Below are 25,901 nucleotides of genomic sequence, written 5' to 3' on the forward strand. Positions count from 1 at the left end.
GGGCCAGGGGCGCCGGCCGGGGGGAGGTGTTACTGCAGGGTAGGTCCCTGTATCCCGGCGCCCTGGTGTTCCTAGTCGCCCAGGATCCTGGTGTCCCTGCTGTCCCCGGAGCCCCGGTGTTCCAATGTCCCCAGTGTCCCTGGTGTCCGGGTATCCTGGCGTCCCGGCGCCCCAGTATCCCGCTGTGTCCGGGTATCCCGCTGCCACGCGGTGTCCTGGATCCCGGTGTCCCGGCACCCTGGTGTCCCTAGTCGCCCAGTGTCCCACGTCCCCGGTGTCCCCGGTGTCCCGCAGCCCCAGGGTCCTCGGTGTCCCGGCTGTCTCGGCGCCCCGGTGCGTTCCTGTGTGTCCATGGCGCATGCGTGCCGGGGGCTGCGCATGCGCGCGGCGCGCCCCGCCCGGCGGAGCGGTTCCGCGGAGCCCCAGCAGGGGGCGGTGCCCCGGAGGCCGCTCGGTGCCCCGGAGGCCGCTCGGTGCCCGCTCGGTGCCCGCTCGGTGCCCCGGAGGCCGCTCGGTGCCCGCTCGGTGCCCGCTCGGTGCCCCGGAGGCCGCTCGGTGCCCGCCGGGTGCCCGCTCGGTGCCCGTTTGGAGGCCGCCCGGTGCCCGCCCGGTGCCCGAGGCGGTGCCCGAGGCGGTGCCCGAGGCGGTGCCGGTGGCCGGGACATGGCGTCGCGGCGGGGGAGTCGGTCCCGGAGCTGGACTCCCGCTGGTACGGCCCGGAGAAGGGCGCGTCTGGGCAGCGGTGGCCGGGCCTGCGGCCTCGGCGGGGCCGCGGTTGGAGCGGCCGGAGCCAGCCCCTTCCCCGGCCAGTGACCTCCTGTCATTATTGTGATAACTTTTTTTGAAAAGGAGCCGGTCCCAGTGGGAGTGGACGCGCAGGTTAAGGGGGAACAACCCCTGGTGGGATCCCCTGAGCTTGGCCCGGCCCGCCGGTGCCGGCGGAGCTGCTGCGCACCCGGCTCTGCCCGGTTTGGCTGTTTCGGAGCTGTTCTGCCCCTGAACAGCTGCTGAAATCCGGTGCTGTGTTATCCGAGTCGTGCTGGGTGAGCGCAGGGAATCTGTGTGCTTGCAGCTGGAGCTGGAAACTTCCCAGGAATGTGTTCCACCTGCAGGGATCTGTATTTATTTGCATTTATTTTACCCGTTGTCTCTCATCTAGAATAAAGTGTGAGACAGTTCACTCCTACTTGACCCACTTTGGTTTTTGCAGCTTCTCGGAAGTTGATTTTTTCAATTACAAGAGATGCTAAATTTAATTATTCTGTGCAACCTTAAAGAGAAATAATCCCCAAACATAGTTCAGCTGGAAATCATTAACCAGGCTGAAAGGAATATGGTGCTTCCTTGGGAGACTGAAGAAGTCTCTTCATCTGTCTTTTAGGCAAGAAGCAAAAGACTTTTGAACGGCCCTGTTCAACAATTGCAGAAGAGCCTGAGCCCGAGCCTGTTCCATATGCTCTGCAAGGAGAGGACATCCAGGCATTTGAAATTAGGGTGGAGGACCTGGAGAAAGTATGTATGAGTATTTTTACTGGTAGAAACAGCTGCCTTAACTGACACACTCCTTTTGTGTGTTTAACAGAGGGTACTGCCTATTTACTTAAGCCAAAAATCACTCTTGCAGCTGATTTCTCATTCCATTTTATCTGTCCTGCTTTTTATCATGATAAAATGTCAGCTCATCAGGTTCAATTGCTAAAAGTAAAGGATTAGAAGTCCCTATACAGTCCTTTCAAATGTAAGGATAAGTAATTTGCTTCTTCAGAATTACATCTTCAGCTTTCTGATCTAATAAGACCTGTAAGTTGTTTAGTAGCTCTCATGGCTTTTGTTCCAAAACTCAGGTCACAGTGTGTGAGTGGAAGCATTTCAGTGACGCAGCAGCAGAAATCTCTTGGGAAAGTGATTTAAAACTCTCCTTTCATGCCCCTGCAACCAGGGCCCAGAGGAGTGAGACAGTAACTGAGTTGGTATCTGCACAGCTGTGTGTGGTGTCTTGTAGGGGAAGAATCATAGAAGATTTGGCTTGGAAAGGACCTTAAAACTCATCTATTTCCACCCCCCTGCCATGGGCAGGGACATCTTTCACTATCAGAGGTTGCTCCAAGCCCCATCCAGCCTGGCCTTGGACACTTCCAGGGATGGGGTGGCCACAGCTTCTCTGGGCACCCTGTGCCAGGGCCTCACCACCCTCACAGAGAAGAATCTTTCCTAATATCTGAGCTAAACCTACTCTTCTAGTTTGAATCCATTCCTCCCTTGTCCTGTCATTACATGTCTGTGTGAAAAGTCCCTACCCAGGACTCTCAGGACCCTTACAGGAACTGTGCTGATGTGACTGCTGTGCATATCCTAAAAGGATCAGCTGGAATGAAGGTGAGTCAGTGTGTACCTAACTGCACTGTGACTGTTTTATTTCCTGAAGTTCCATGCTCCACACCTTCCCCGTGATGCTGGGAGAATTCCAGTTAGGAAGAGCAACCTCATCCGAAAATACCAACCCAAGGAGGTGGCACATCTCGTAGCACATTCTGTTTCCCCCAAGGCACCCAGGGAACCACTGGCTTTTCCTGGTAGGGTTCAAATTCACATCTTACCTCTGGGTTTTGGTTTTCCTAAATCAAACTTCAGTGACCTGGCTCTGGGGTTGGGTATTTTTATATGTGTGTTGTAGGACCAAGACAGTTTGATGATGACTGTGAAGAGATCCTCCCTCATCACATTTTGGGAAGTCTCCAGGAGCTAAAGATTGAAGCCTTGGCCAGAGAAAACACTCAGGTTGGTTTATAGAGTTAGGAAAATGCTGCTGCGTGGCACTTTTCCAGAGGTGGAGTGTGGTGCCTGCAGTACCTTTCGATGTTTTCCAGCACCTATCAGGAGCAGGCCAGGCCTGAGGTGTGGTTTTCCCAGCCTTGTCACACTCTGGGGGAGGTTTTGCCTTTGGAGAAACTGCACCAGCAGGTTTTGGAGTCCTGTGTGCAGGACCAGGTCATGGAAGGAACAATTACACAGGTTTCCTCTTCCCTCTGTGCCCTGCTGATGGTGTCAGGGAAGAGCTGGTGCTGCAGCAATGCCATTGCTGGAGTCTCACTAGTCAGATAAATACTTCTGTTGTATCTGAGTGTGTCCCTACTGCCCTGGTTTCCTTCCTCTCAGAGTGCTGGTGTAAAAGTGCTGTCAATCTGAAGAATTCTTCTCTCTCCCCCCCTCCCATTCCAGTTTTGGTGTGCATGGTGAGGTTCATTTAATGTTCCATTCCTCATCAGCTAGCAGATGCTATTAAGGTTCCTTGTCCAGATGTTACTGCAGCAGCTTTAAAAGAGGAGCGTGGAGGAGAGAAGAAAGAAAAGGCACATCAGGCCCAACTAGCAGAGCACAAAGCTTTCCAGAACTGGAGCCATCATATGGCAATGAGGAAAAAGCAGGAGAAGCACCTAGGAGGTGAGAAAAGCTAAGGAGGTCTCATTCTGTGAAATTCTGTGTGCAGGTTGAAAAGTTTGATGTCCCCACACCAACCCGCAGTGGTCATTGCCCATCAGGGATAATCCTATTGCCATTGCAGTCTAGTTCCATGTTCTCATGATGCCTTAAGAGGCCTCCTAGAAACAGAGACTAGACAGGAGTAAGGGAATAAAGGTGGGTATTTATTTGAAAGGCCTTCAGAGGTACCCCTGGAGAGCCAGAGGCCACTGCCCAGATGGACCCCAAGATGGACAACAGGTCACGAGTTCTTCACACTTTTATAGGTTTGGTTCATTTGCATATCAAGGTTAATTCTCCAATTAAAGCTTCAGGTTAATGATGTAATTTCCCTCAGCTTGCCACCCTTAGAGGCCTTTTGGTTTATACTTTTTGGGCCTAGGATGGTCTGAGTGTCCTTGAAGAGCAGGCCTGGAGAGGCTTTGTTATGTCTGCCTGGCACGAGAGAGCAGAAATTAACAGGCTACAAGAAACTCAGAGTTACACGCTGGGCAGTACAGGATGTGAAAATATGAAAGTTAAAACCTAAGACATCACTCAGAGCTCCCACACTGCTCGTGCTGTTGGCTCTGGATGTGGTGGGAAGGTGAGCTGGTGGCTTTGGTTGGGGAGAGGACAGTGATTTGGCAGGGAACAGTGTAAGTGGGTTACAGCTGAATGGTAACAGTGGCAAAGGTGTGCCCAGAAGTGCAGCACCGATGATGTGACGTTTCTTATTTACAGAAATTCTTCACAAGCCAGAGAATGAATTGCTGATGAATGTGTCAGACAATTACAGGCAAATCCAGGAAGAACGTGACCTCATTGACCGGAGTCTCCCTGCCCTATTTCCTGGAAAGGTGAGAGCCCCACTTCCTGTGTGTCCTGATTGTGCTGCTCTTTCGAAACAGCACAGACACTGTTCTGAGCAACCCTCTGAAGTGCTGTCAGGAGATGTTTATCGAAGCTACTCTGAGTCCCTCAGCCTGGTGTGTGAGCAGAGCTTTCAGGGACATGAAAAAAAAACCTGAACTGTGCTATCCATACCAGTCAGGGGAAAGTGGTGATGAGCAAGTGGCATTTCTTGATTCTTACCAAAGACTCTTGTGCCCTGGGAAGTGGCATGGGAATGTGTCACAGTTGCTGTTCCAGGGGCAGAAAGATCTGATCGCTTCGGATTGGATTTTAGTGATTGCCATGGAGAAAAGGCAGGGTAAGGCATGAGGGTTATGGGAGTATCGTGTTAAAATCCTTTTGTACATTTATAGCACTATCAAAGAACTTGCATTTGTGTGAGGCTTTATTTTAATATCATTCAACCTTCACATGCACTGGATAGAAGAAAGTCCTTTTGTCTTTGACAGCAGCCTGATTGAAATTTTGGCTTGCTCTGCAGGAAGGGATAATTCCTAGACTTTAAAGATGCTCACATAGGCAGGGTTAGACCTCTTCTTTTTAGCTTCAAGTGCCTGTGAAAATAGCAGGTAGCTGCACGACTCTGTGTCAGTGGGAGCCTTGTTTCCCACCCTAGGGATACCGAGTGGGAAGCGAGTTCTGGAGCCTTCCTGAGCAAATTGGGGATGAACTCACCGGGCTGACTCTGACCCTGACCCGGACAGAATGTGGGCACCCAGAGCCACTCACTCATGTGGGGAAACCCCGCACTGTCCGGAGGGAAACAGGTAAGGGAACACTGCATAGAGGAGATCCCAAAGAAAGGGGGCACAAGTGTGAAGGGAGCAGATCCTTCCCTGCTGAGCCTCCTCTTTAAAACACCACGAGGCCAAAGTTTGGCAGAAAATGAAATTTGATAGGCATGTGGGTATGTAGAGAGTGAGCTCTTGTATGGGTGTTTCCACAGGTCTGAAGCTTCCAAAGAAGATTCCTTGCCACCTAAACTGGGATAAGAGTCTGTTCCTGAAACATCGGCGGCAGGAGCTAAAATCTATCCTAGAGGAGCTGGGCTTCTGTAAGCCGGTAAGACCAGAGGAGCAAGGACATTCTTTGTGTCTCTTGTCAAGTGCTGTACAGTAACTAAATTGCCAAGAGCTGGACGTGAAAAAAGCATGAGGAAACTAAAACTTGGTCCCACAGTGCTTTTCCTGAAAGTTCCCACATTTCCAAAGGGCCACACCTATGAAAGAGTTGTCTGACCTCCTGAAGTGTTGCATGGAGTAGTCTAGGAGCCTCAGAAAAGGACCCCAAACCCTGCCAGGACCTAGGAAAAGAAAAAACCTGCCAAGTACTGGTGCAGGACTTTGATTTAGTGCCTTGGGGCAGAGGGAAGAGATCTTTACCCATGTGAAGACACACTCTGAAATAATCTGAAGGCAGGTGGCTCCTCCTCCTAAAAACAGAACAAACCTCACTTTTTTGTCTTTGAAACCTGTCTCTGAGGATGAGAAACGTGTGAAGGAGACTTTCTCCATTCATCATTGGTAGTGGGGAATGCAATCATCTAGGACTCTTGGGAATCTCAGAATTGGTTCTTTCCCATGTCCCTTGAGCATTCTTTGGATACCTCTAAAAAGCATTGTAGGAGCAAGATATCACAACTTCACTTTACTTGACTGAGTTGGTGCATTTGTCTAGTGTTTTAATGTCCTTGCTATATAAAAGAGCAACTTTGTGAGTTGGTCATTTTTGTGTATGTCCAGGATCTGGAAGGACTGGAGGTGATTGGCAAAGGGCAGCCTTTCACATCTGTCTCAGCTGAGGCTTTTCGACATACCACCCATTCTGAAGAGATTGAGAACCTGTAAGTTTTACTTTGTGGCTGAAGAAAGAATTTTGGGTGTGCACCACCAGTCTGTGAGGGTATCCTTAGCTGCTCTTATCTAGAATGGAGTCTCCACTGGGACACAATAAGAGGCATATTCTTATATTATAATCACCAGATTTAGGAGCCTTTGTGCCTTGGGGCCTTGTGTCTGAGGAGCAAGAATCAGAGAAAAGTGTTGTTGAGGCTCTTCCTCCAGTCTTGGCTCTGTGTGGCTCCAGAGCTTACATCAGGCAGGGTGGGATTCTACTCTCAATTACCTCCATTTGGTTGTCTTTTTGTAGCCTTCCATCATTAATTTCCTGGTTTTCCCTGTCCTGTCCATCTGTAACAGGCACAACCTGGGGGCCTCTTGTCCTTTTTCACTCATGTGCCTCAGACAAGTCTCATTCTTTAATATTCTGGCTGTCCTGTCCTCCTTGCCAGTGACATGTAGCTCAGTGGGTTCACCTGCAGGGCTCTGTCCCTAAAAAGATTACTGTGTGAGAAAACATTAATTTGGATTATTCCTTACAGGGCCTTGTAAATCACCCCTGGTTCTCCCCTCTCTGGAAGTGGATTTCACTCCATCAAAATGCTGGCTTTTGTTTTCTTTACCAGTGACCCCTTAGGTGACTCCTTCATTGTGGTTCCAGAAGCTGAAAGGGTTCCGTCTTTAGTTTTCTGTGGCGAGCCTGCTCGTTGGATCAAGGGCATCACTACTTGCAGGGTAATTGTGAGATTTTAATTGTTTAGTCAAGCTAAGCCTATTTGAGTTCCCAAGTCACAGTTGTACAATGAGTGTCACTCCAAAGCCACAGAATTATTCTGAACGTAAGAGAGTGTCCCTATGTTTGCTCCAGAGAGATCTAGGAACAGAAGGGCTCTGGTTGTGGTGTGAGGGTCAGATTCCCAGGCTTTCTCGGTATGATGGCCACTGCTTTGGACCTGCCTTACAAGTTCTCCTACCAAGGCTCAGCCCTTCATTTGAGCTATGACTTCATGCAGGATAAATCCTGCCAGATAGAGCAGAAATTGTTATCCTTTTCTTCTTCCTTGTAGAAGGAAATTGGCATTGCTGCCCGGCTCACCTTTGAGACTCTGACCAGTGAGAAGGCTGAAAGCTTCCTGACAGTGACCAATGATGGCAAAGCTGCCATTTGGTACAACTGGATGAGGCTTCCCCAGCAGATCCCCTCCAAGGGGAGGAGGATACCCTGTTTTTACTTTGATACCAGACCAGGTATGAGACCTGCTGGTCTCCAAGACCTTTGTACCTCAAGCAGAGAGCAGGAATTTGGGAGTTACCTGGCATGTGGAGTCTGACTAATGGCAAAGCACTGCTGGGTGATTTCTCCTGAGGAAGCCACCCTGGGTGTCAGAGCTGACTCACCCTAAAAGAGCTGTGCAAGGCAGATCCCTCTCCTGGAACTTAAAGGAAAGAAGGTTGCTCCTGCTCTTTGTGTAAATGGGTGGAACATTGAGAAGTGAATCATTTTCTGATGGCAAACGGGGCATAATCTTCTGGAGAGAAAACTGAGCTTGCTGTAGGAGAGTGCAGTGGGAATACCACCAGTTCAGGAACATAGGGACTGGGAGTAAGTCTGGAAGGAGAACAATAGCTGGATGAAGTGTGATAACCTGCTAAACTATGGAGAAAGAGTTTCCTAGAGAGATAAGGACACTTGGGATGGTGTTGGAAAAGGGTCAGGTTAACCAGGTGGCTTCTTGCAGACCAATGCATTTCCTCTCTTATTTCAGGTGTAATCTTGCCTGGAGAAACTCGAAGTTTTTCCTTTACTTTCAAGTCAGAGAGACCAGGCATTTTCAGTGAGCCCTGGGAATTTAGGACACATCCTCTGTTATTAGGAGGAGCTCTGCTTCAGGTGACCCTTTGGGGAATTGCAGTGTATGAGGATAAATTGGCTGACTTCAGAGAGAAAGTGGAGGTAACCAAGCATGTAACTGGGTAACTGAGCTTTGAACTTTATATGCAAATAGAGGATAAGGGTGGGAGCGGACAACATGGTATTTTTATTGTTGTGCAATTGCTGCTGAGAGTGAGATTTACAGAACATCTGCACATACTTGAGCAGGTTTGCTAAATAACATGAGGAACTCTGCAGTCTGTTGTAATGTTGTTACTAAAGACATGACTGTGTCTCCTAAAGTGTTCACACTTAAAGAATGAAATTTCTATTGGTAATTAATTTCATTAGTTACTTAGCGAGAAGGGGATTGACTGCTGTACACTATGATAGCAGTTAAGGTATAAATTGAAAATTACACTGTGGTTTGAAAAGTGTAGTTTGGGGGAGGATTTGTAGGGTTCATTTGAAAAGCTGTTGGAAGTCTTGCTCTGCTCAATGGGGTTTGCAGTTGTTCATGTCCTTGTAATTCTGTATAATGAATAGTGTGGTTACAAGTGGGACTGAATTTGTGTGCTTGCATATGGAATGGGGACTCACATGTGGTGTTGTTGTTGTGGTGCCTCAGAGTGAGCTGGCTGCTCGAGAACGTGCTGCTATAGTGAAAGACAGCCTGAATGAACTTCTTCACCGAATTCGGACCCCCGAGCGCACCCCATCTCCTGTGGATGCCTGTGTCACAGAGGAAGAGCTGTTCCACAAGAAAAATCCCAAGGTGATGTTTGCTATTGGATGGGCTGCACAACTGAAGTGAGAGGGGAGGGCAGACTCATGGGGCTGTTGCATCCCTGGGATTCTGGAGCTTTAAGAGCTGGGTTTGAAGAAGGAAGGTGCAGCTCATGTTTACCTTTTCCCCTGTTACCACAGTTGCATTATCAGCATCAAGTGGTAAAGCAGCTGCATGAACTATGGAGACAGCACCTCACTGTGCCTTCAGTCTTGGAGGAGGACGTGCCCTTGGACCAGAGGAGCACTGCAGGGGATACAGAGTACCTGGAGAGCGCTCCCTCTGCCCAGAGCAGCACCACGGAGCTCCCAGGTGGGAAGTACACATTAGAGGAGGCTTCAAGGGAAAAGAGCATTGAGGAGGAAGAAGCAGGTTCTTCAGGATGGAATCTTTCCCTCGAGGACTTTAAACAGGTGGTCACCTCTGTTCCCACTGGTGCTGTGACAAGCTGATGGTGTGTTAATTTCCCTGCAAACAGCCCAGCCTGCCCCAGTGTGAGCCCATCCAAAGGGCTGCTGCCAGTGTGCTGGGAGTTTGAGAGATTTACGATGTCTGTTGGCTCTGCTGACCACACCCTCAGCGCTCTTGTAAAGAGATTCCCAAGAGAGACTTTGTGGGCTGTTGTGTGAAGAAGAAAAGAGAACCACACAATATAATAGATATTTTAAGCTCTTCCCCTGTTAGCTTTGTCATCCCAGGACTGAATGTGGGGGGCAGGCTGGGTTTACAGCTTTCTGGGGCTCCCCCAAGGGCTCCTCTCCTTGGAGAGTCCTTTCTATTCATCAGAGAACTAAGAGGGCGCTCATGACAGGCTGTGGATAAAGTACAGACCTCCCTAGATTAAAGCAAGAGTGCATTGGATTCTGTCAGTGGTTTTTCTATTGTGCTCTCTTGGAAATCTCTCTGCTGTTTTTATAACTAAGCTTTACTAGGGAGCCTTCTAGCTTGATAGAATCCCTCTTCCCCAGGGCACCTGAAGTTGCAAAGGGGCTTAATATCAGTCTGATGGGAGAATCTGGGGTTGCTCCCCAGATCTTGGGTACCTTGGCCATATCCCAGCTGTGTAGGAAGCCACATCTGGGTGTGTAAGTGCCCAGTGCAGCCTGGTTTCAGACTGGTGTCCAGGAAGAGAGCTGTGGGCTGCTCCTTTGAGCTCAGGGACTGGGAATGAAGACTGAGAAGTACTCCACAGCCCCTGTGTGTTTTCCCTCACAGGCTATAATGTCAATCCCTGGGGAGGAGCAGCGGGAAGAAGCACTGGCCCAGCTCAATAAGGCAGCTCTGCAGCTGTGTGTTGAACAGAAACCAACTCAGTCAGACCTTCTGTATCCACTCTGGTGGGTTACCTTTGCAAGGAGAAGCTTGTGAAAACATTGTGGGATCAACAGCCTCAGCGAGCTCTGTTGCAAGTGTTGTGATTCAGAGCGCACATAATTATACGAGGTCTAGAAGTCATCTTTACACTCTGTTTTTTTATAGCTTAATTGTAGCAGCTGTCTAGGACCCAAATGCCTTTTTTTTTTTTTTTCCTGGAGATAAGTTTAGAATATTAAATGCATGTAATTTTGGAGAGTGTACAAGATTATTTCTGGCAAGATTATTCCAGTCTGTATTTATGAAACCTTTGGGTATTTTCTGTACCCTTTTACTCAGATAACTGTCTCCTCCCTCATACAGTCTCTCTGTTCTTTGCTCAGGCTTTCAGACGGTAAACATTTCAACAGCTTTGAGTCGCTTCTAAATTAGAATGATGCAGGTTCCTCTTGGTAAACACAGAGCAGGTTGATGCTGATTTACCAACGTGTGTCATGTTGAAGAGCAGACCTAGTTTCACAGTAATATTTATGGGTTCCTGGGAGCCTGTTGATTTGCAAACCACTGAGATCTCGGAGGGATCTAACGTGAGGAAAGCAATTTAGCATCCCCCTGCACAGATATTTAGACAGTGGGTGCTGTTTTGTTGGTTTAGTTGCACAGGGCAGCTGTCAGCTATAAGGTGCCTTCATTTCTGGGCACAGGCTCAGACAAGGTGGCAGCTGCTGCACTGTCTCCCTTCTGATCCTGATCCTTTTCTCAGCCTCCAGCTGTGGCGTGGAGCAGTTGATGACCTGGTGAGTCACTCTCTGAGGCTGAGATCCCTGCTTGGTTTGATTAAGAAGGACACCTATGTAGAAGCTGTTCCAGAGGAAACAGGTAAATGGTGGTTTTAGCACAGCAACTGCTTTCTGTGGGCTGTTGGAAATACAGAAAACATGATGAATTTGAACTGAAATGTCAATTTCAGCATGTCTCCCTGAAGAAAAAGCATCAGGGAAAAACTGGCAGGTTTTGTGACTGTCACAATACTAATTGGGATCTGTGGTTTGGCATCAGTAAAAAAACACCCCCACAAAAAGCCTTTTAATTCAACTAGGTGTAGCCACGGACTGACCCAGCAAACCCTGCCTCAGTGAGACCTCTTCATTCCTTATTTAAACAAAGAACTCTTCAAGGTATTGTTTTTCAGTGCAGTACAGCTCAGATTAATAAAAAGAGGAAAATACACTGCACAAGTAACACACTCCCACTGTGCTAGTGCAGTGGGCTGGACTTTGTGGATGTGTGGATGCTTTTGGTTAATTGAAGTCCTCTCTTTTGTAGAGGAAGTAGAGCAAGGAGGAGCAAAAAATGGAGGAAAGGAAGACAAAACAGCCACTAAAAGAGAAGAGAAAAAGGAAAAAGAAGGCAAAAAAAGTAGAGGGTCATCAGGGAAATCGGTAGGTGCTGGGATGCTTGGTGAACCCTGAGTGCTGGGGACAGTGGGATCCATCCTGAGGTTGCATATCCTGAGTTGAAGCTGATTTCCAACCCAGTGAAAGAGGTGCTGCTGCTGGGAGGTGCGTCTTGCAGCAGTCTGAGCAGTGTCCTGACCTATGTCCCTTTTTTCCTTGGTCTGTCCTTGATTAGGATCATTCGAGCAGCAGAAAGCTGAAAACAAAAGATGAGAAGCGAGTATCTTCCATTTCAGTGCAGGACATAAAAGGGGGAGAAAAGTCTGTCAAAGGAAGAGATGAGAAGCAGAAGGTGGGAGAGGGAGCTGCACCTACAGATGAGGCAGAACCTGCTCAGGAGAAGGTGGACTCTATTTCACTTCAAAAATACCAGGAAAAGCTCTACATTGAAGTGAGTCTGACCAAAGCTTGTGTCATTGTCTTGGTTTTGTTGTTTTCTTGTAAAGCACACTGAGGCTCAGGGAGAGAGGTAAGCATTTTGTTAAACTCAGAAAACTGGCAGACACATGTCCCTTGTGCTGCAGCAAGGTAAGTGTGAAATCCAAATTTAATTTGTTTCAGCCTGGAATCTGTTAGCAGAAATCCAGCCATCCAATAGCCACATGCGGGACTTGTATCTGGGATGTCTTTGGGATTGCTTGCAGACTCTGGAGGGATCAGCTGAATTAATTGTGCCTCAGATAATGTTAAACACACTTCATAGCCAGGGAAGTTATTACTAGAGCTCTGTTAGCAGCAGGCTGCCACTTCTGTGTGGTTGTGTGTGTGCCCATATGAAAATGTACCTCAGAAACCATCTCTGTCAGTCTCAGCCCCAGGATTTCTTCATGTGTTTTCACTCAACTGTCTTCTCTGAATTTCTGCAGGTTTACAGGCTTCTGGATTCAATGGTGAGTGAAATGGTATCTTTATTTGAGGATCTAAAGCAGTAACATGCTCTGAAGTGGGAGAGTGAAGCCCTTTGTATGTAGAAATAGACTTCCTTTAAAAAAAATAAATAACCATGTTTACACAGATGGAGTGGAGATTCTTCTTTCTGAAGTGATTCAGTGATTACAAATACTGGGCTGCCTCTTTTCTGACACACTATGATGTGAGACTATTGCTAGATCATCTGTTACTGCTACAGATGATGCTTGCCAAGAAGAGACAAGGCAAGAAATATCACCACCTCAGGAAACGTTAAGGCTGGAAAATACTGGTATTTCTGCTAAAGGAGAATTTAAAAGTGCCAGTCGACACGAGGTATGTTCTTTGTGTCTTGATTGTGCTTGGCTAGCAGGTGAGTGAGCAGGGTGTTCCTTGTACTCATGAACACTGGTACCAGGACAGTAGACAAATCCATCCTGGTTTTTATCATATTTTTGGCTGCTTGTCCAGTCTCGCCTTGGGACTTGCTGATAGGAGGCTTCTCTGAGGCATTCTGGATCCCACTAAAAGCACTGTCCCAAGGGGTGTGCCACCCTGCCTGGTTTTGCACTTACAAATTTCCTTCTTGTGCTGATCTTGCCATCTCTTTCCACTGAGCTCCAGGTACCCATGCCCCATTCTGAGCCAGGTTTTACATGCTTCCTGCCAAGACTAATCACTCTTGAATTAAATGAGTAAAATTTGTGCTATAAAAGTTGTGAGCCATGGTAAGGCCTTGTGTAAGAGCCACCCCTCCTGTCTGTCCATCTGCCTGTGTGTCTGGGCTCATCACCATTTTCCATCTGTGTGCATCACTGCTGGAATGGGGCTTTTTGTGGAGGCATCCCACGCCTGAGCGTGGCACGTTGGACTTCACTTGCAGCAGGTTCCCAGGGCAGAGTGAGCTGTGTGTGGGGTCTGTCTTGGCCTGGTGTCAGGAAGTGCCACCTTCCTGCTAAAGCAGCTGGACAGCATTCCCCAGCAAGGCTTTGGCCCTGTAGAGCAATGACATCAGAGCAGATCATTAACTGGGGATGGTGATCCCACTGGAGCTCTTAGGCAGCAGATGCCTGTCCGTGCTGAGCAGCGCTCAGCCGTGAGTTCAGTGGCTCTAGGTGTGTCCCTCGGGCACGTGCCCCTGTCCCTGGGCTGGCACACGGCTTGGAGCTGCCCATGGAGCATGAAATGGCTGCTCCTTCTGCTGAATTGGCGTCTTCTGCTTTCTCATTGCCTCTCCTGTGCTGTCCCTGGGGAGAGGATCTATTCCTCCTCTTGGCTCCCAGCAGTACCATGGCAAAGAACAGCTTGTTTTTTTTCACTGGCCAGGTGAGGCCCCTCGTGTTTTGAGATGTTTTCTCTTAGTGGGTTGTGGGGAAGCATTTTGGCTTCTGTAGCAGCAGGAGGCTCCTCTGGCTTAGTGGGCACAGACCCACAAAGGGAATGTCTCTGCTCAGCATTCCTGGAGTGAGAATTTCAGCAACATTTTGAGAATTAGGAGGAAAAAGGCCTGAAGTTGGGGTGTGTCTCACAGGCTCTGACAATAGCTCCTGCCTCCCTGGAGATGATTATCAGCTTGTGAATCTGCCCAACTCAAACTGCTCAAGCCATCTGTTTCTAGGAGAGAGGGAGTCTGCACGTTCTAGAGGCAACGTGATTGTCTCAGAGGCAGGGATCCTTTCCTTTGGAGCTTTACCGTAAAGGATGGCAAAGCCTATCCATGTCTCCATGGATCCATATCTTCAGTCCAGCCTATTGAAACCAGGCTCCATGTGTTCATCTACCCACAGGAAAATCTGTTAATACACCACCAGGTAGATCCAAGTTTTACATCAGTCACGTACAATGGAAGAATGTCCTGTGCTGGCATCTTCCCTGGTGGCAGAGAGCGGGTGGGTGGCATAGGAGTTCTGCAAAGGAGAACAAACCTGTGAATAGTCTAATTTCTTGTCATAAATTTTTGTCATAAATATTGCCAGTGCCTCTTCCAGCCTTGGACAAGGGTGTCCTCAGGGGACAAGGTACAAGCAGCATGCAGGAAGGGATGTGCTGGGCCAACAACTGTGATACTCTGCTGGCTGGCTGCTGCAGCTTTTTCTGAGCCAGCTGCTTTTTTTTTTTTTTCCCTTTTTGCATTGATCTGTGGAAGTAACACGGCGGGAACTGCAGTGGTATTAGAGCTGGCTTCCACAGAGCAGCTTTAGAAACATATACCTCTCATTTACAGGCCACTTACAGTGAGATGTGGGCTCTGTCCTTAGCACAGAGACCCTCAAGTCTGTCAGCCCTGTAAGGCTGAGTCCTTACAGCCAGGCAAGGAAATTATTCCTTCTCCTCTCCCAAAGGTGGGCATTATTTGTATTAGTGTTAATAATTTGTGTTGTGTTTGCTAAATAACCAAGGTGAGCGACCTTCCTGGCCTTGGGAGTTGCATTCCCAACCCATCACGTGAGTGGGGCGTGAAGACATCATCACCACCAGAGAGGATGGGAAGAGGGGGAATTGCAGGAAAATGCTGCAAGCAGGACGTTACAGTGCATTTCCAGAGGCTTCTCAATGGCAGAGGGGGTCTGGGTGAGCAGCCAGGCTCTGCTGAGGACAAGCAGTGCTTTGCTGGGTCCCATTCCCACTGAGGGCTTTTGGGCCACCCAGCAAAGAAAACCCACATTTGTACAGCTCCAAAAACACCTCCTGGGGTGTTTTCCCCATGGAGCGGTTCTGTTTGCTTATAAAAAATCACTGCCTGAAGAAAGGCAAGCTGTCTGCCTCACAACCTGACACAGTGAAGCAGGAGCACTGGGAGTGGAGGAAGAGGAAAGCCTGGAGCTTGGGCTGCCATGAAGAATGCCTGCCACTTCCCGAGCTGGGATGTTCTCCGGGCTGACCTGCAGAGGGTTTGGATGCTGGATGTGCTCTTTTCCCAGACTGCGGCTGGGAGTGGGACTAGATGCTTGTTCAGCCTGCATGGCCAGAGCCTGTTGGGAATGTCAGGCTGCTGAGATCTGCAAAGCACCCAGAGGCACATGGCCTCCCCTGAGACCCAAGGCAGGACCCTGGGGCAAGATGGATCTCAGCTCTGTGCTTTGTGTGGCGGGAGCAGCGGCAGGAAGGCACGAGCCCTCCCCTCCCGAATGTCTCAGCACCCCCGAGATGCTTTCCATCGGGGAAAATGTCAATGATATTAAAAAGATTATATATATCCATAATACTTGAAGGGCTGTCAGTGATTAAAATGGAAGGCAGAGGCCGGGAGAGAGGGGGTGGCATTGAAATGATCGAGAGACATGACTTATTTTGTCATGTCATCTGATGCCTCCCTCTCTCCCCCCAGCCAGGCTCCGGGAGCTGTTCAGAGCAGGGGAAGAACCCGCTCCAAATTTAGATCCTAGGAAAAAAAAAAAAAAAAAAGAAAGAATAATAATTTAAAGAACCCAAATTGCGAGTGTGGCCTTGGGTAGCAGCGAGGGAGCTCCGCGGTGGGGAGGGTTGACATCCCTCGGAGCTTCTTCCGCGCTCGGGGACGTGGATTTCTATCTAAAAATAATGGGGGGGAGGAGGGGGGGAAAAAAAAAAAAAAAGGAATACAGGCGCGCAGGCAGCAGCGAGCAGCGTCTGGCTGGCTGCCAGAGCAGGGGCAGTGACTGAGCATTTACAGCATCCCCGCCTCCCGCATGCGGCGGGGCAGGGGCTCGGCGCCGCATCCCCCGCGGCCGGTACCGCACCGCGCTGCGCCGCACCGCACCGGGGGGGCTGAGCGCCTCTGCCGGTGCCCGGGCGGCCCCGAAGGGGTTAAGCCGGGACCTGCCGCCAGGACCTGCCCAGCCAGCCCGGCAACTCGGCCGCGCGCAGCAGGAGCGGGCGGCTGCGGCCGCCTCCAGCCCGCGCTCACCGGCGGCACCGGCGGCAGCACCGCGCAGGTAACCGGGGCTGCGCGCCCCTGGCATCGGGCTGCGGAGGGAGGGAGGGGGAGGAGGAGGAGGAGGAGGAAGGTTCTGGGCGCCGGAGCATCGCGGGCTGCGGGGGATGCCGGGCCCCGGCGGGCAGCTCGGTGCCGTGACGCCTCCCGGGCCGGGCTCGGGCCCCGCCGCGGCTGCGGGAGCGGGAGCCGGGCGGGTGCAGGAGCCGGCGGCGCGGCCGAGAGCGCTGCGGGGGCCGTTCCCTGCTGCTCCCCCCATGGCGGGCGCTGCTCTTCTCAGCCCTGCACCTGATTAAGGATAGAGCTGTAATCTCCCCCCCCGGCCCGCCTCCCCTCGCCGGACCCTTTCGCCCCCCCTCCAGCCCCTCCATCCCTCCCGCTCCCCCTCCAGGCCGTTCCTCCTCGCCCCCCCCCCCGCCGCCGCCGCCGCCGCAACCCCCGCGCCGGGCCGCGGGCGATGGGGGACCTAGCTCCGCAGCCGTGTCCTTCTCCCACCTGGCCACCTCTTGGTCAAGGTCACTGCAGTAATTCCATATGAGCTGCTGGGTGCTGCCGCCTTATCTCCCACACGGCTTCTGTTTCACTCCCTTTATATTACGGGGTGGGGGGGGGGATGATATTGTGTTTGGTAAACCCGCAACTCTTAACCCCGCTGGCAGCTCCAGCCCTGATTACGTTCCTCTCATCCCTGCCCTAGCCCATGCTTCCCATCTCTTTCCATTCAGACTTCCCAGGCCATCTCATGGTGGGCAAAGTCCAGCTGGGGTCAGGTTTCTGGCCGGGATGAGCAATGCCGGGAGCCCGTCACCGGACCTGGGGTTTGTCCAGCTAGGAAACCTGTTGGAGGCAGAAGGAACCACCCTGCCTCCTCCTCGGACTGCCAGTGTGTTTGCTGGTGCTTTCTAGGCTGGTGGTACCTTTGGAGAACGTGACTTTATCTCCACCTGGGTGTTGGTGGAAAGCAGAGCGTGGAGCCAAGTCCTTAGAGGACTTTGCTGTGTTGCTGCCCTTGTCCCGGAGGCGTTTCCGTGCCAGGCGGGCAGCGGCGTGGCCGTCTGCACCACGGGCTCTCCCGGCGTGGCCGTCTGCACCACGGGCTCTCCCGGCGGGATCCAAAGGCCACGCTGACAGGCTGCATTGCGAAAGGGAATCGGTGCAGGGAAGCGTCTCGAGAGAAACTTCGTCTGCCCGCGAGCGTGGCGGTGCCAGGCTCCTCTCTGACTCACGGGAGATGTTGCTGGCGGAGCCGTGGGGCGCCTGGCTGCTGGCCCACGGGAGCAGGAGGTGCTGGACTGGTCGCACAGGTTGTGTGGGAGCGTGGTGGGCGCCCTGCGTGGCTCGTGGGCACGTCAGCATGGCCGTGGCCCAGCTCCGGTGGGATGGAGCGGTGTCCCGAGCTGGGAGAGGGCTGGATGTGGCATAGCAGCTGCGGTCTAGGGAGGTACCGGCACCCGAGGTGGGTGGTGGGATGGACACTGATAAGCGCTGTCTGCAGACTGCTGTGTGGGGGAGATATTCCTCTGCTCACACGTGTTATCTTGGATGGAGGAGAAATTGCCAGTGAGTTTTGTCATGGCCACAGTGGGGGCTCTAGGAGCAGCTCAGCGCCCCAGCCCTGCGGTGTGGCCCTGCCAAGGGCAAGGCAGCTCCAGGCAGCCTCTGCCTCTCCCTTGGCTTGGCCCTCTGACAAAAGGAGGATGAACAGTGTCTCCTCACCATGCGGGGAGAAGGTGAGGATTTAGGGCCAGCATGGAGCAGGGCAGAGGGTTGTGATAGGCTCACGTGAAGACAGGTCCAGACTGCTCCACGTCACCATATCTGTGTTGGTGCAGCGCATCCCAAGGACAGGCATTGCCCGTGGGGAGGTACCAGGGCAACTCCTGGCCATGCCAACCCATGTGGCCCAAGCCCTGCATCTGGGCACAGAGGAGTCTCAGACAGCTCGGGGTTTTGGTGAAAGGGGCATTGCAATATCCATCCTGCTGGCTGATCTGGCGCTGGCTGTTAGCACCCTGACTTCACCAGCCTCTCGCAGGAGCAAAATTGCCGAATTTGCTGGGAAAACCCACCCAAGCATCTGCCAGCACCAGTGAGTCGCGACAGGCTCTGACTCATGACGAGGCTTTGGGTTTGCACGACACAGCCTTGACAGCACTGAGAGCCTTGAGCTGACAACTGGGACAAGCAGGGCTGTGTGCAGCTGCAGGTGGTGCATCTGGGGGTACAGGGGAACTCCTGGCTGCACAAGGGCCGGGAGGGTCTGAAATCAGCTTTGCCAGGACAGTGGAGCTGAGGCAGACGTGATCTGGAGGAGGGAGCTGCCATTTTCAGATGGTTACTTTTAGAAGCAGAAGTGCAGGGTAAAATCTCTAAATTTTGCTGAATCCAGACTCAAAACTTGTGGTGGTTCTGCAGTGCTGGGTATCACTTGCTACGAGATTTTTTTCCCCTTGAACATCCTGTGTGTCCAGGTTAGTGAGCTGTGGCAGCCCGGCAGGGTGCACCTGATGCCACTGTGATGGTCACATCCACCTTGAGAAGTGTCCCTGGTGCCAGCCGAGGGCTCTGGGGAGGGGTCTCGCTGGTTGGGGTGATGCTGAGGTCTCTGTGTCACTGTTCCCTGCTGCAGGTGCCGGTGAGGCTGTGGCTGTGCTCACTCATCCCTTCTCCACCGTTCCCGCCTGCCCCTGGCAGGGCTCTGGCACCACACAGCCATGACGACCTCGGCGCTGCGCCGGCAGGTGAAGAACATCGTGCACAACTACTCGGAGGCAGAGATCAAGGTGCGGGAGGCCACCTCCAATGATCCCTGGGGACCTCCCAGCTCCCTGATGTCAGAGATCGCCGACCTCACCTTCAACACGGTGGCCTTCGCTGAGGTCATGGGCATGATCTGGCGGCGGCTGAACGACAGCGGCAAGAACTGGCGTCACGTCTACAAAGCCCTCACCCTCCTGGACTACCTCATCAAAACTGGCTCCGAGAAGGTGACCCACCAGTGCCGGGAGAACCTCTACACCATCCAGACGCTGAAGGACTTCCAGTATGTGGACCGTGACGGCAAGGACCAGGGCATCAACATCCGGGAGAAGGTGAAGCAGGTGATGGCGCTGCTGAAGGACGAGGAGCGGCTGAAGCAGGAGCGGGCACATGCACTGCAGACCAAGGAGCGCATGGCCCTGGAGGGCATGGGCAGTGGCAGTCACCAGGTCACCTATGGCCGCCGGGCATCACCCTACGGTGAAGATTACGGCCGGGCACGGGGCTCACCCTCCTCATTCAACTGTGAGTGTTACTGGTGGCTCACTCAGGCTCACTCAGGGCAGGCAGGTGTTGCATTTGGTTTGCACCTGCTTGGTGCCTGTCATTCCTCTGCATCTCTTGGGATGGTGGTGGTGAAGCCCATCCTGCAGCATAGGGCAGAGATTTGGCTGGGCCAGTGGTGGATGCCAGCAGCAGTGGCAGCTGGTGGTGCCTCCAGCCTTAAACTCATGGCTTGTTCAAGGTAGGGAGCTCTGATGTGTGGCTACATCTCCTGGGGAGGCTGGGCATTGGGATGGAGGCCTGGAAACTGCTGGTGTGCTCCCCAAAATACCTCAGTCCTGATGCCACTCCTTCCCCTTTTCCTCTTTTATCACCAGCATCATCCTCATCCCCACGGTTCGCCTCTGACCTGGAGCAAGCACGGCCCCAGACGACGGGAGAGGAGGAGCTGCAGCTGCAGCTGGCACTTGCCATGAGTCGGGAAGAGGCAGAGAAGGTAGAGTGGCCCTGCCTGTCCTGGGGTGTGAGGCATCTCCCTGGCGCCTTGCCTTATCTGTGAACACAGTGGGTCAGTTCCCTGGGAAGAGGCAGGATTTTGGGGGCTGCCTGAGGCTGGTGCATGTACCTGCAACTGCACCAGGCTGCTCGCATTGTGCCTGGCATCCAAAATCGCCAGCAGGCAGATGGAGGCATGGGCTGCCCCTGCTCCCTGTTCTCAGAGAGGACAGCACCAGGCTGGGGTCTGTCCAGCCTCCCAGACCCCAGGGTGAACGTGGGGGGTCTTCTGGACTTGTCCCAACCCCCACCCCCCAACCTGGCTGCCCTCTTCTGCCAAGGACTTTTGGTCTAAGCTCCCCCCTTTCTCTTGCCTACCCACAGAGGTTTTAGGAGGCAAAGCCTTGCCCAGTGGTTTGTGTGGATGCAGGGCCAGCAGCATCCCTGGGACTGGGGGCTCACTGCAGGCAGGTGCTCCCTCCCACTGTCTGGTCCTTTCAAACTGGGCTAGAAGGAGCACTGGGAAATAGCCCCAGGAGGAATCAAGTAAGTGAGCTGCTGTCCCCAGTGTGAAGCCACCCCAGGCTGTCCCCTCTCCTATCTGCTGGCCCCTTTTCCACCAGGGATGGATTATTTGCTCACTGGCAACCAGCTGGCACGGCGTGGACAAGCCTGTGGGTTACAGCCAGTACACAAAGTCAGAGGGACATGGGGACCAAGGAGCTGCATGCCCAGACCAGTGGGCATCCCCTGGAGCTGGCACTCAGCACCATGAGCTCAGTCCTGCCAGGGCAGGGGATGTGCTCTGGAGATGGTGCTTGCTGCTGCCAGTCTTCCCTGCCCGATGGAGGCTCTTTTGGAGGCAGAACAGGGTGTATATCCCTATTTTTGTCCTGGAATTGGAGTATTTATAGCTTCCTCATGCTGCACTGTAGAAACACCCTCTGGAAAGTGTTGCCTGTTTGTTGGAGTCCATCTGGGCTGCACATGTGTGTGCACACGTGTATGGTTGTCAACACACGCACACCCCTATGGGGGTACCCACTCCCAGCCCCAGTGAGTCCCCACACTGCTGGAAAAGTGTCATGGGGGAGTGATCAGGGCCACCATGGTGGTACAGGGACAGCCTCTCCCCACAGTCCGCTCAGGTCTAGGTGTGGGGCTGGCAGGAATCCCAAACTGAGGCTGGTCAGTGTCACAAACCCTCTTCCCCAGCAGGCCGCCAGGGCAAGGGGATGCCTAATTCTTCCCCTCTCCTTCACTGATTGCATCAGGGTCCCCAGAAGCCTCCCAGGGGATATGCTGGCTGCCTAATTTGGGGTCATCCCAGCCTTAATTCAGTGGCAGGTGATGGGATCGGGGAAGGAGCTGGGCAGGGGCTGCAGGGAACCTGAGCAGGAGCTGGTTAGGGAGCACAGGGACACTGGGCTGGGGGTCTGCAGGCAAGGCCAGCTGGATGGGCACAGATGCTGTGCAGGCAGGCAAGGGGCTGCAGGAACGGCAGTAGCAAGGAGAGGGACAACTTCCAAGGAGTCCTGCGAGCTGAGGGCAAGCTGAAATGTCACCCAATTTCCTCTGTTGCCAGAAGCCACTTCCTCCACTTTCCAGCACAGACGAAGAAAGGCAATTGCAGCTCGCGCTCGCGCTGAGCAAAGAGGAGCACGAGAAGGTACCCATGTCCCACAGTCCTGGCGCTCCGCTCTCCTTGCACTTGGCCTTCTCTCTGTGGCACCGGAGCCCGAAACATCACCTTGCTCCGGTGCCCGCTTTGCTTTCGCTGCTCCGGGCTGTCTGCTGAGTGCTCTCCTGGGGGATCCGGCCCTGGAGGAGCTGTCTGCTCGGATGCTGGGACTTCGGGGATGCGGTGGCAGCTCCTGTGCTGGGTGTGTCTCCTGGAGAAGGTGCTGGCTGCAGGGTTGCTGAGCTCACAGGCCCCACCCTTTGTCCCCACAGGAAGTGAGGACTTGGCAAGGGGAGAACTCCCTGCAGCAGAGACCCGTGGAGGAGACGGCCCCAGGGAGGGACGAAGAGCAAGAAGAAGATAAGATGAAGAAAAGCCAGGTACAGCACTGGAGGCAGAGTGGCCACACAGGGGTGATCCTGCAGGTCTGCCACAGGCTCCTCTTAACTCTTTATTCCCTTTCTGTCTGCAGTCCTCTATTCTGGAGCTGGCAGATATATTCGGGCCAGCACCAGCCCCCTCCAGCCACACGTCTGCTGACCCGTGGGATATGCCAGGTGAGGACAACTTGCAGGCTGCCAAAATTTGGGACAGTGGCAGAAAGCTGTCCCTTGCCTCTGTTTCTCCTCAATCCCCAGGAGCTCAACAGTGAGGACCTCTGTTTTCTCCTCCCTCTGCTGCCCACTCTGTTACTCTCCCAGGTGGTACTGATGGAAGCCATGGTCCCCTGGCCACATCCCCACCACTCAGCATTCCTCTGTGCTCTGCATTGTTCCCCTCTCCCACAGTTTCCCTTTTTTTTCCAGATATGAAACCCAAAGTGGAGCCGGTGGCGTCTGCCTGGACTGGTGCAGCGGATCCCTGGGTGCCAGTCCCAGATCCTGGTGGGGAGCCCCTCTCCCAGGCGAGCGCCTCATCCCAGCAAACCTCTGCTGGGCCCTGGGACTTTCCCCCCAGCACCACTGCAGCCTCTGACCCCTGGGGGAAGGTGCCCGTGTCTTCTGGCTTCCCTCCTGCAGACCCCTGGGGGACAGCATCCCCCCCAGCCCCCCAGGGCTCCGGTTCTACACCAGCTCCCGACCCTTGGGCTGCTGTGCCTGAGCAGCCTCCGCCCCCTGGTAAGAGGCTCGATGGACCTTTTGGCTTTGCTGAGGATTGAGGACAGCCTTGACCATCACTACCCTCCTGCAAGTGGGCATTTCTGGGTTCTCCCCCCCTCCTCCTTCCACCAGCTCCCCAAACACCCCTTCCCCACCCTCCTGACCATCAGCAGGACCTCTGCTCACCCCTCAGCATCCTGAAGACTTCAAGGAACTTCTAGGCTTTATCTCTGTACAGAATAGGCTGCTTTAATTAACACGGCAGTTAATAGAGATGTCCCATGGGAGAGGATGGCAGCCCCACAGGCCTCCAACAGCGGGGTGATGCTGTGTCCCGTTAGTGATACCTGTTTGCTCACCCCAAATGACCCCTGTACACCCTACCAGGACCAGACAGGACCGTTGCTAGTTGCAGGTGCCACGTTGCAGATGGGGAAACAGTTGTGGGAGCAGCCTGTTGTTTCAAAGCTCAGTGTCACTCTCAGTTCCTCCTTGGTGTTCCCTCCATCCCCATGCAGGTCCTGCATGTGCTGCCCCCAGTTTTGGTCCCTGTGAGGGTTGCAGAACCTGGTCTAGGGGCCAGTGCTGGTTGCTAAAGCATTCCTGCAGACCTGTCCCCTCCACCTGTCGCTGCTGGGGCTGGGAAAAGGACCTGCTTCGTGTGGGGCAATGGCTGAGAGCAGTAGGGGTGTCTTGGTCTGCAATGATCCCATGATCTGGCTCATCTGAACCTTCCTCAGTGCACATTCCTGGCCCCCAACCCCATGCCCTGCACTGCACCCCCTCTTCTCTGTCTCCTTGCAGGCAGCCACCCCTGCCTCTCTCCTGCCCTTCTATCTCCTGCCTCCCACCTCCCCGCTTGCTCCCCTCCTTGAGTGTCCCCTCTTCCCCCCAGCTCCAGGGGGGAACGCTTTTGACCCGTTTGCAAAGCCGCCCGAGCCGCCGGAGCAGGAGCCCTCGCAGCCGCCCTCCTCGGCCAAGTCCAGCAGCCCCGTGGGTAAGAGCTGGGAGTGGGCAGGTGGGGACGGTGACCTGTCCCTGCCTGTGGCAGGGAGGCAGTTCTAGGGCTGGCCAGGGTGTGTGTAGCTGCTTGCTGGCATGGCCAAAGCTTGTTTCCACGGGCATGTGCCGTGGCCTCAGTCTGCCCCGCAGCTGAGGGAGTAGCCCTGGTTTCTGCGTGTACCCGTGTCCCCAGCTCTGCTATCTCTTTTGGTGGCTTGGGGGATACGTGGGCAGGCCATGCTGCAGGCTCAGCCCCACCACATCACACTGTGACCTGGGGTGTGTTGCCAGCCACCCTGTGCAGTGACAAGGGAGGATGCTGTCACCCTTGGTGCCTCCTGGCTGGCTCACGTGTCTCATCTCCCCTCCCTCCATCCCAGAGCCCGACCCCTTTGGTGACCTGTTCCCCAGCACCAGGCAGGATGGGGCAAAGAGCTTCGACCTCGCCAACCTGGCTGACTCCCTGCCTGAATCCAGCAAGGAGCGGAAGGACTGTAAAACCCCTGAGGCCTTCCTCGGCCCCGCTGCCTCCTCCCTGGTCAACCTGGACTCCCTGGTCGCACCTACTCCGGCCTCCAAGACCCGCAACCCCTTTCTCTCGGGTAGGTGCTGCAGGGCTGCTGGCCAGGGGCTTCCCTGGGCTGGGCAGGTGCTGGGCAGGGGAGGAGGAGGAGGAGGAGGAGGAGGAGGAGAAGGGCTGGGGGTGGCTTGGCTGCCCTGACGTGTCGCATCCTCTCCTTGCCAGGTCTGAGCACGCCGTCCCCCACCAACCCCTTCAGCCTCTCGAGCAGCCCAAGCCGACCCTGAATCAGATGCGGACCAGCTCGCCAGTGCCCGGCTTGCCCACCGGCCACCCCGCCAACTCCATGACCTACAGCGCGTCCCTGCCGCTGCCCCTCAGCAGCGTCCCCGCTGCCACTGCTGCTCTCCCTGCCTCCGCCAGTGCCTTTCCTCAGGCTGGCACCTTTCCCGAACTCCCCAGCACCTTGCCGCAGCCTTTACTGCCGCTGAGCGGCCCCCCGGCCCCGCCGTCCGCGCCCGGGGGGCTCAACCCCTTCCTCTGAACCCTCTGGACATGTGGACTCTCACCCTCTCCCCAGCTGTTACAATCCCCCCCAATCTTTCCTTCCACTAAGACTTGGGGGTTTGCTAAACTGCACGGGAGGGTGCCCCCCATCCAGCCCCTCCCCGTGCCCACTATGGGGGGCAGCCAGCATGAGCCCCCGTGCTTGATGGGCAACAGGGGACCCCTTCCCCTGCGAGGGCCGCTGTGGGGGGCCCCGGTGGGGCTGGCTGGGGGGCAGCCAGCATGAGCCCCGCTGCTTGACGGGCAGGAGGGAACTCCCTTCCCCTGTGAGGGGCCATGGCGGAGCCCTTACGAAGGGCTGTCGTGCGGGGGCTGCGCTCACCGGGCCGGGCGGGTGCACGGGATGGACCCCCGGCGTGGCGGGGCTTTGCCTCGGCGCCTGCGGGGATCTGGGGCAGCGCGGGGCCGGGGTGGAAGCTGGGGGTCCTCCCACCCTGCGCGGTTCGCGCTCCCTCGGCTGCTCCCCCTCGGCCCCGTCCCGCCGCCGCCCCCCGCCCGCTGCTGGGCGCCGCTCTCGGGGCGGGGCGCGGCGGGGCTTGGGCGCGGCGACGGCGGCTGCGGGTGCCCGTGCGACAATAAACTGCGCTGAGCGGCCCGGTGTGCGGCTGTGGGTGCCCGTGCGACAATAAACTGCGCTGAGCGAGCCGGTGTGCGGCTGTGGGGTGCCCGTGCGACAATAAACTGCGCTGAGCGGCCCGGTGTGCGGCTGTGGTGCCCGTGCGACAATAAACTGCGCTGAGCGGCCCGGTGTGCGGCTGTGGGTGCCCGTGCGACAATAAACTGCGCTGAGCGAGCCGGTGTGCGGCT

General features: G+C 54.2%; 2 protein-coding genes and 1 long non-coding RNA gene across 5 annotated transcripts; 2 read left to right on the top strand and 1 right to left on the bottom strand.

The window, feature by feature from the left end:
* The first annotated feature begins 11 nt into the window (after window positions 1-11).
* On the top strand, window positions 12-12,659 carry LOC104694361 (MYCBP associated protein). 3 transcript variants are annotated; one of them, XM_039562243.1, is made up of 19 exons: window positions 12-709; window positions 1,382-1,512; window positions 2,426-2,573; window positions 2,675-2,778; window positions 3,267-3,441; window positions 4,204-4,319; window positions 4,991-5,141; window positions 5,321-5,436; window positions 6,117-6,217; window positions 6,839-6,947; window positions 7,280-7,460; window positions 7,979-8,166; window positions 8,714-8,860; window positions 9,013-9,285; window positions 10,088-10,209; window positions 10,950-11,065; window positions 11,513-11,628; window positions 11,819-12,034; window positions 12,510-12,659. In XM_039562243.1, exons 1-19 carry the CDS (start codon window positions 352-354, stop codon window positions 12,573-12,575), a joined length of 2,934 nt encoding a protein of 977 aa, XP_039418177.1. In that variant the 5' UTR covers window positions 12-351; the 3' UTR covers window positions 12,576-12,659. The 3 variants fall into 3 exon arrangements, 2 of the variants coding, with proteins under 2 accessions (XP_039418177.1, XP_039418178.1); XR_005603332.1 differs by lacking the exons at window positions 11,819-12,034; window positions 12,510-12,659 and adding an exon at window positions 11,286-11,364 and having other exon boundaries at window positions 11,513-11,593; XM_039562244.1 differs by having other exon boundaries at window positions 11,819-12,659.
* Window positions 12,535-17,101, bottom strand: LOC120410956. Its single transcript, XR_005603333.1, has 2 exons — window positions 16,961-17,101; window positions 12,535-14,459 (listed from the first exon to the last, which is right to left on the bottom strand). It is a non-coding gene; the product is annotated as an uncharacterized LOC120410956 (long non-coding RNA).
* Window positions 17,102-17,598: 497 nt separating this feature from the next.
* On the top strand, window positions 17,599-25,838 carry EPN3 (epsin 3). The gene is given in 11 exon segments (XM_039562248.1): window positions 17,599-17,749; window positions 19,095-19,750; window positions 20,107-20,225; window positions 21,810-21,893; window positions 22,178-22,285; window positions 22,378-22,462; window positions 22,712-23,023; window positions 23,901-24,002; window positions 24,388-24,609; window positions 24,753-24,788; window positions 24,791-25,838. Coding segments are annotated over 10 exon segments (1,920 nt in total). The 5' UTR covers window positions 17,599-17,749; window positions 19,095-19,179; the 3' UTR covers window positions 25,072-25,838.
* The last annotated feature ends 63 nt before the right edge of the window (window positions 25,839-25,901 follow it).

This window comes from Corvus cornix, chromosome 18 (assembly GCF_000738735.6).
Source record: "Corvus cornix cornix isolate S_Up_H32 chromosome 18, ASM73873v5, whole genome shotgun sequence".
NCBI lineage: Eukaryota > Metazoa > Chordata > Aves > Passeriformes > Corvidae > Corvus > Corvus cornix.

Bases quoted from the DNA above. Each gene is read 5' to 3' on its own strand.
- LOC104694361 (XM_039562243.1), top strand. From the start codon at position 352: ATGGCGCATGCGTGCCGGGGGCTGCGCATGCGCGCGGCGCGCCCCGCC. The intron at 1,513-2,425 runs GTATGTATGAGT...TATTTCCTGAAG, and splicing joins GGGTGGAGGACCTGGAGAAA to TTCCATGCTCCACACCTTCC. The intron at 2,779-3,266 runs GTTGGTTTATAG...ATTCCTCATCAG, and splicing joins TGGCCAGAGAAAACACTCAG to CTAGCAGATGCTATTAAGGT.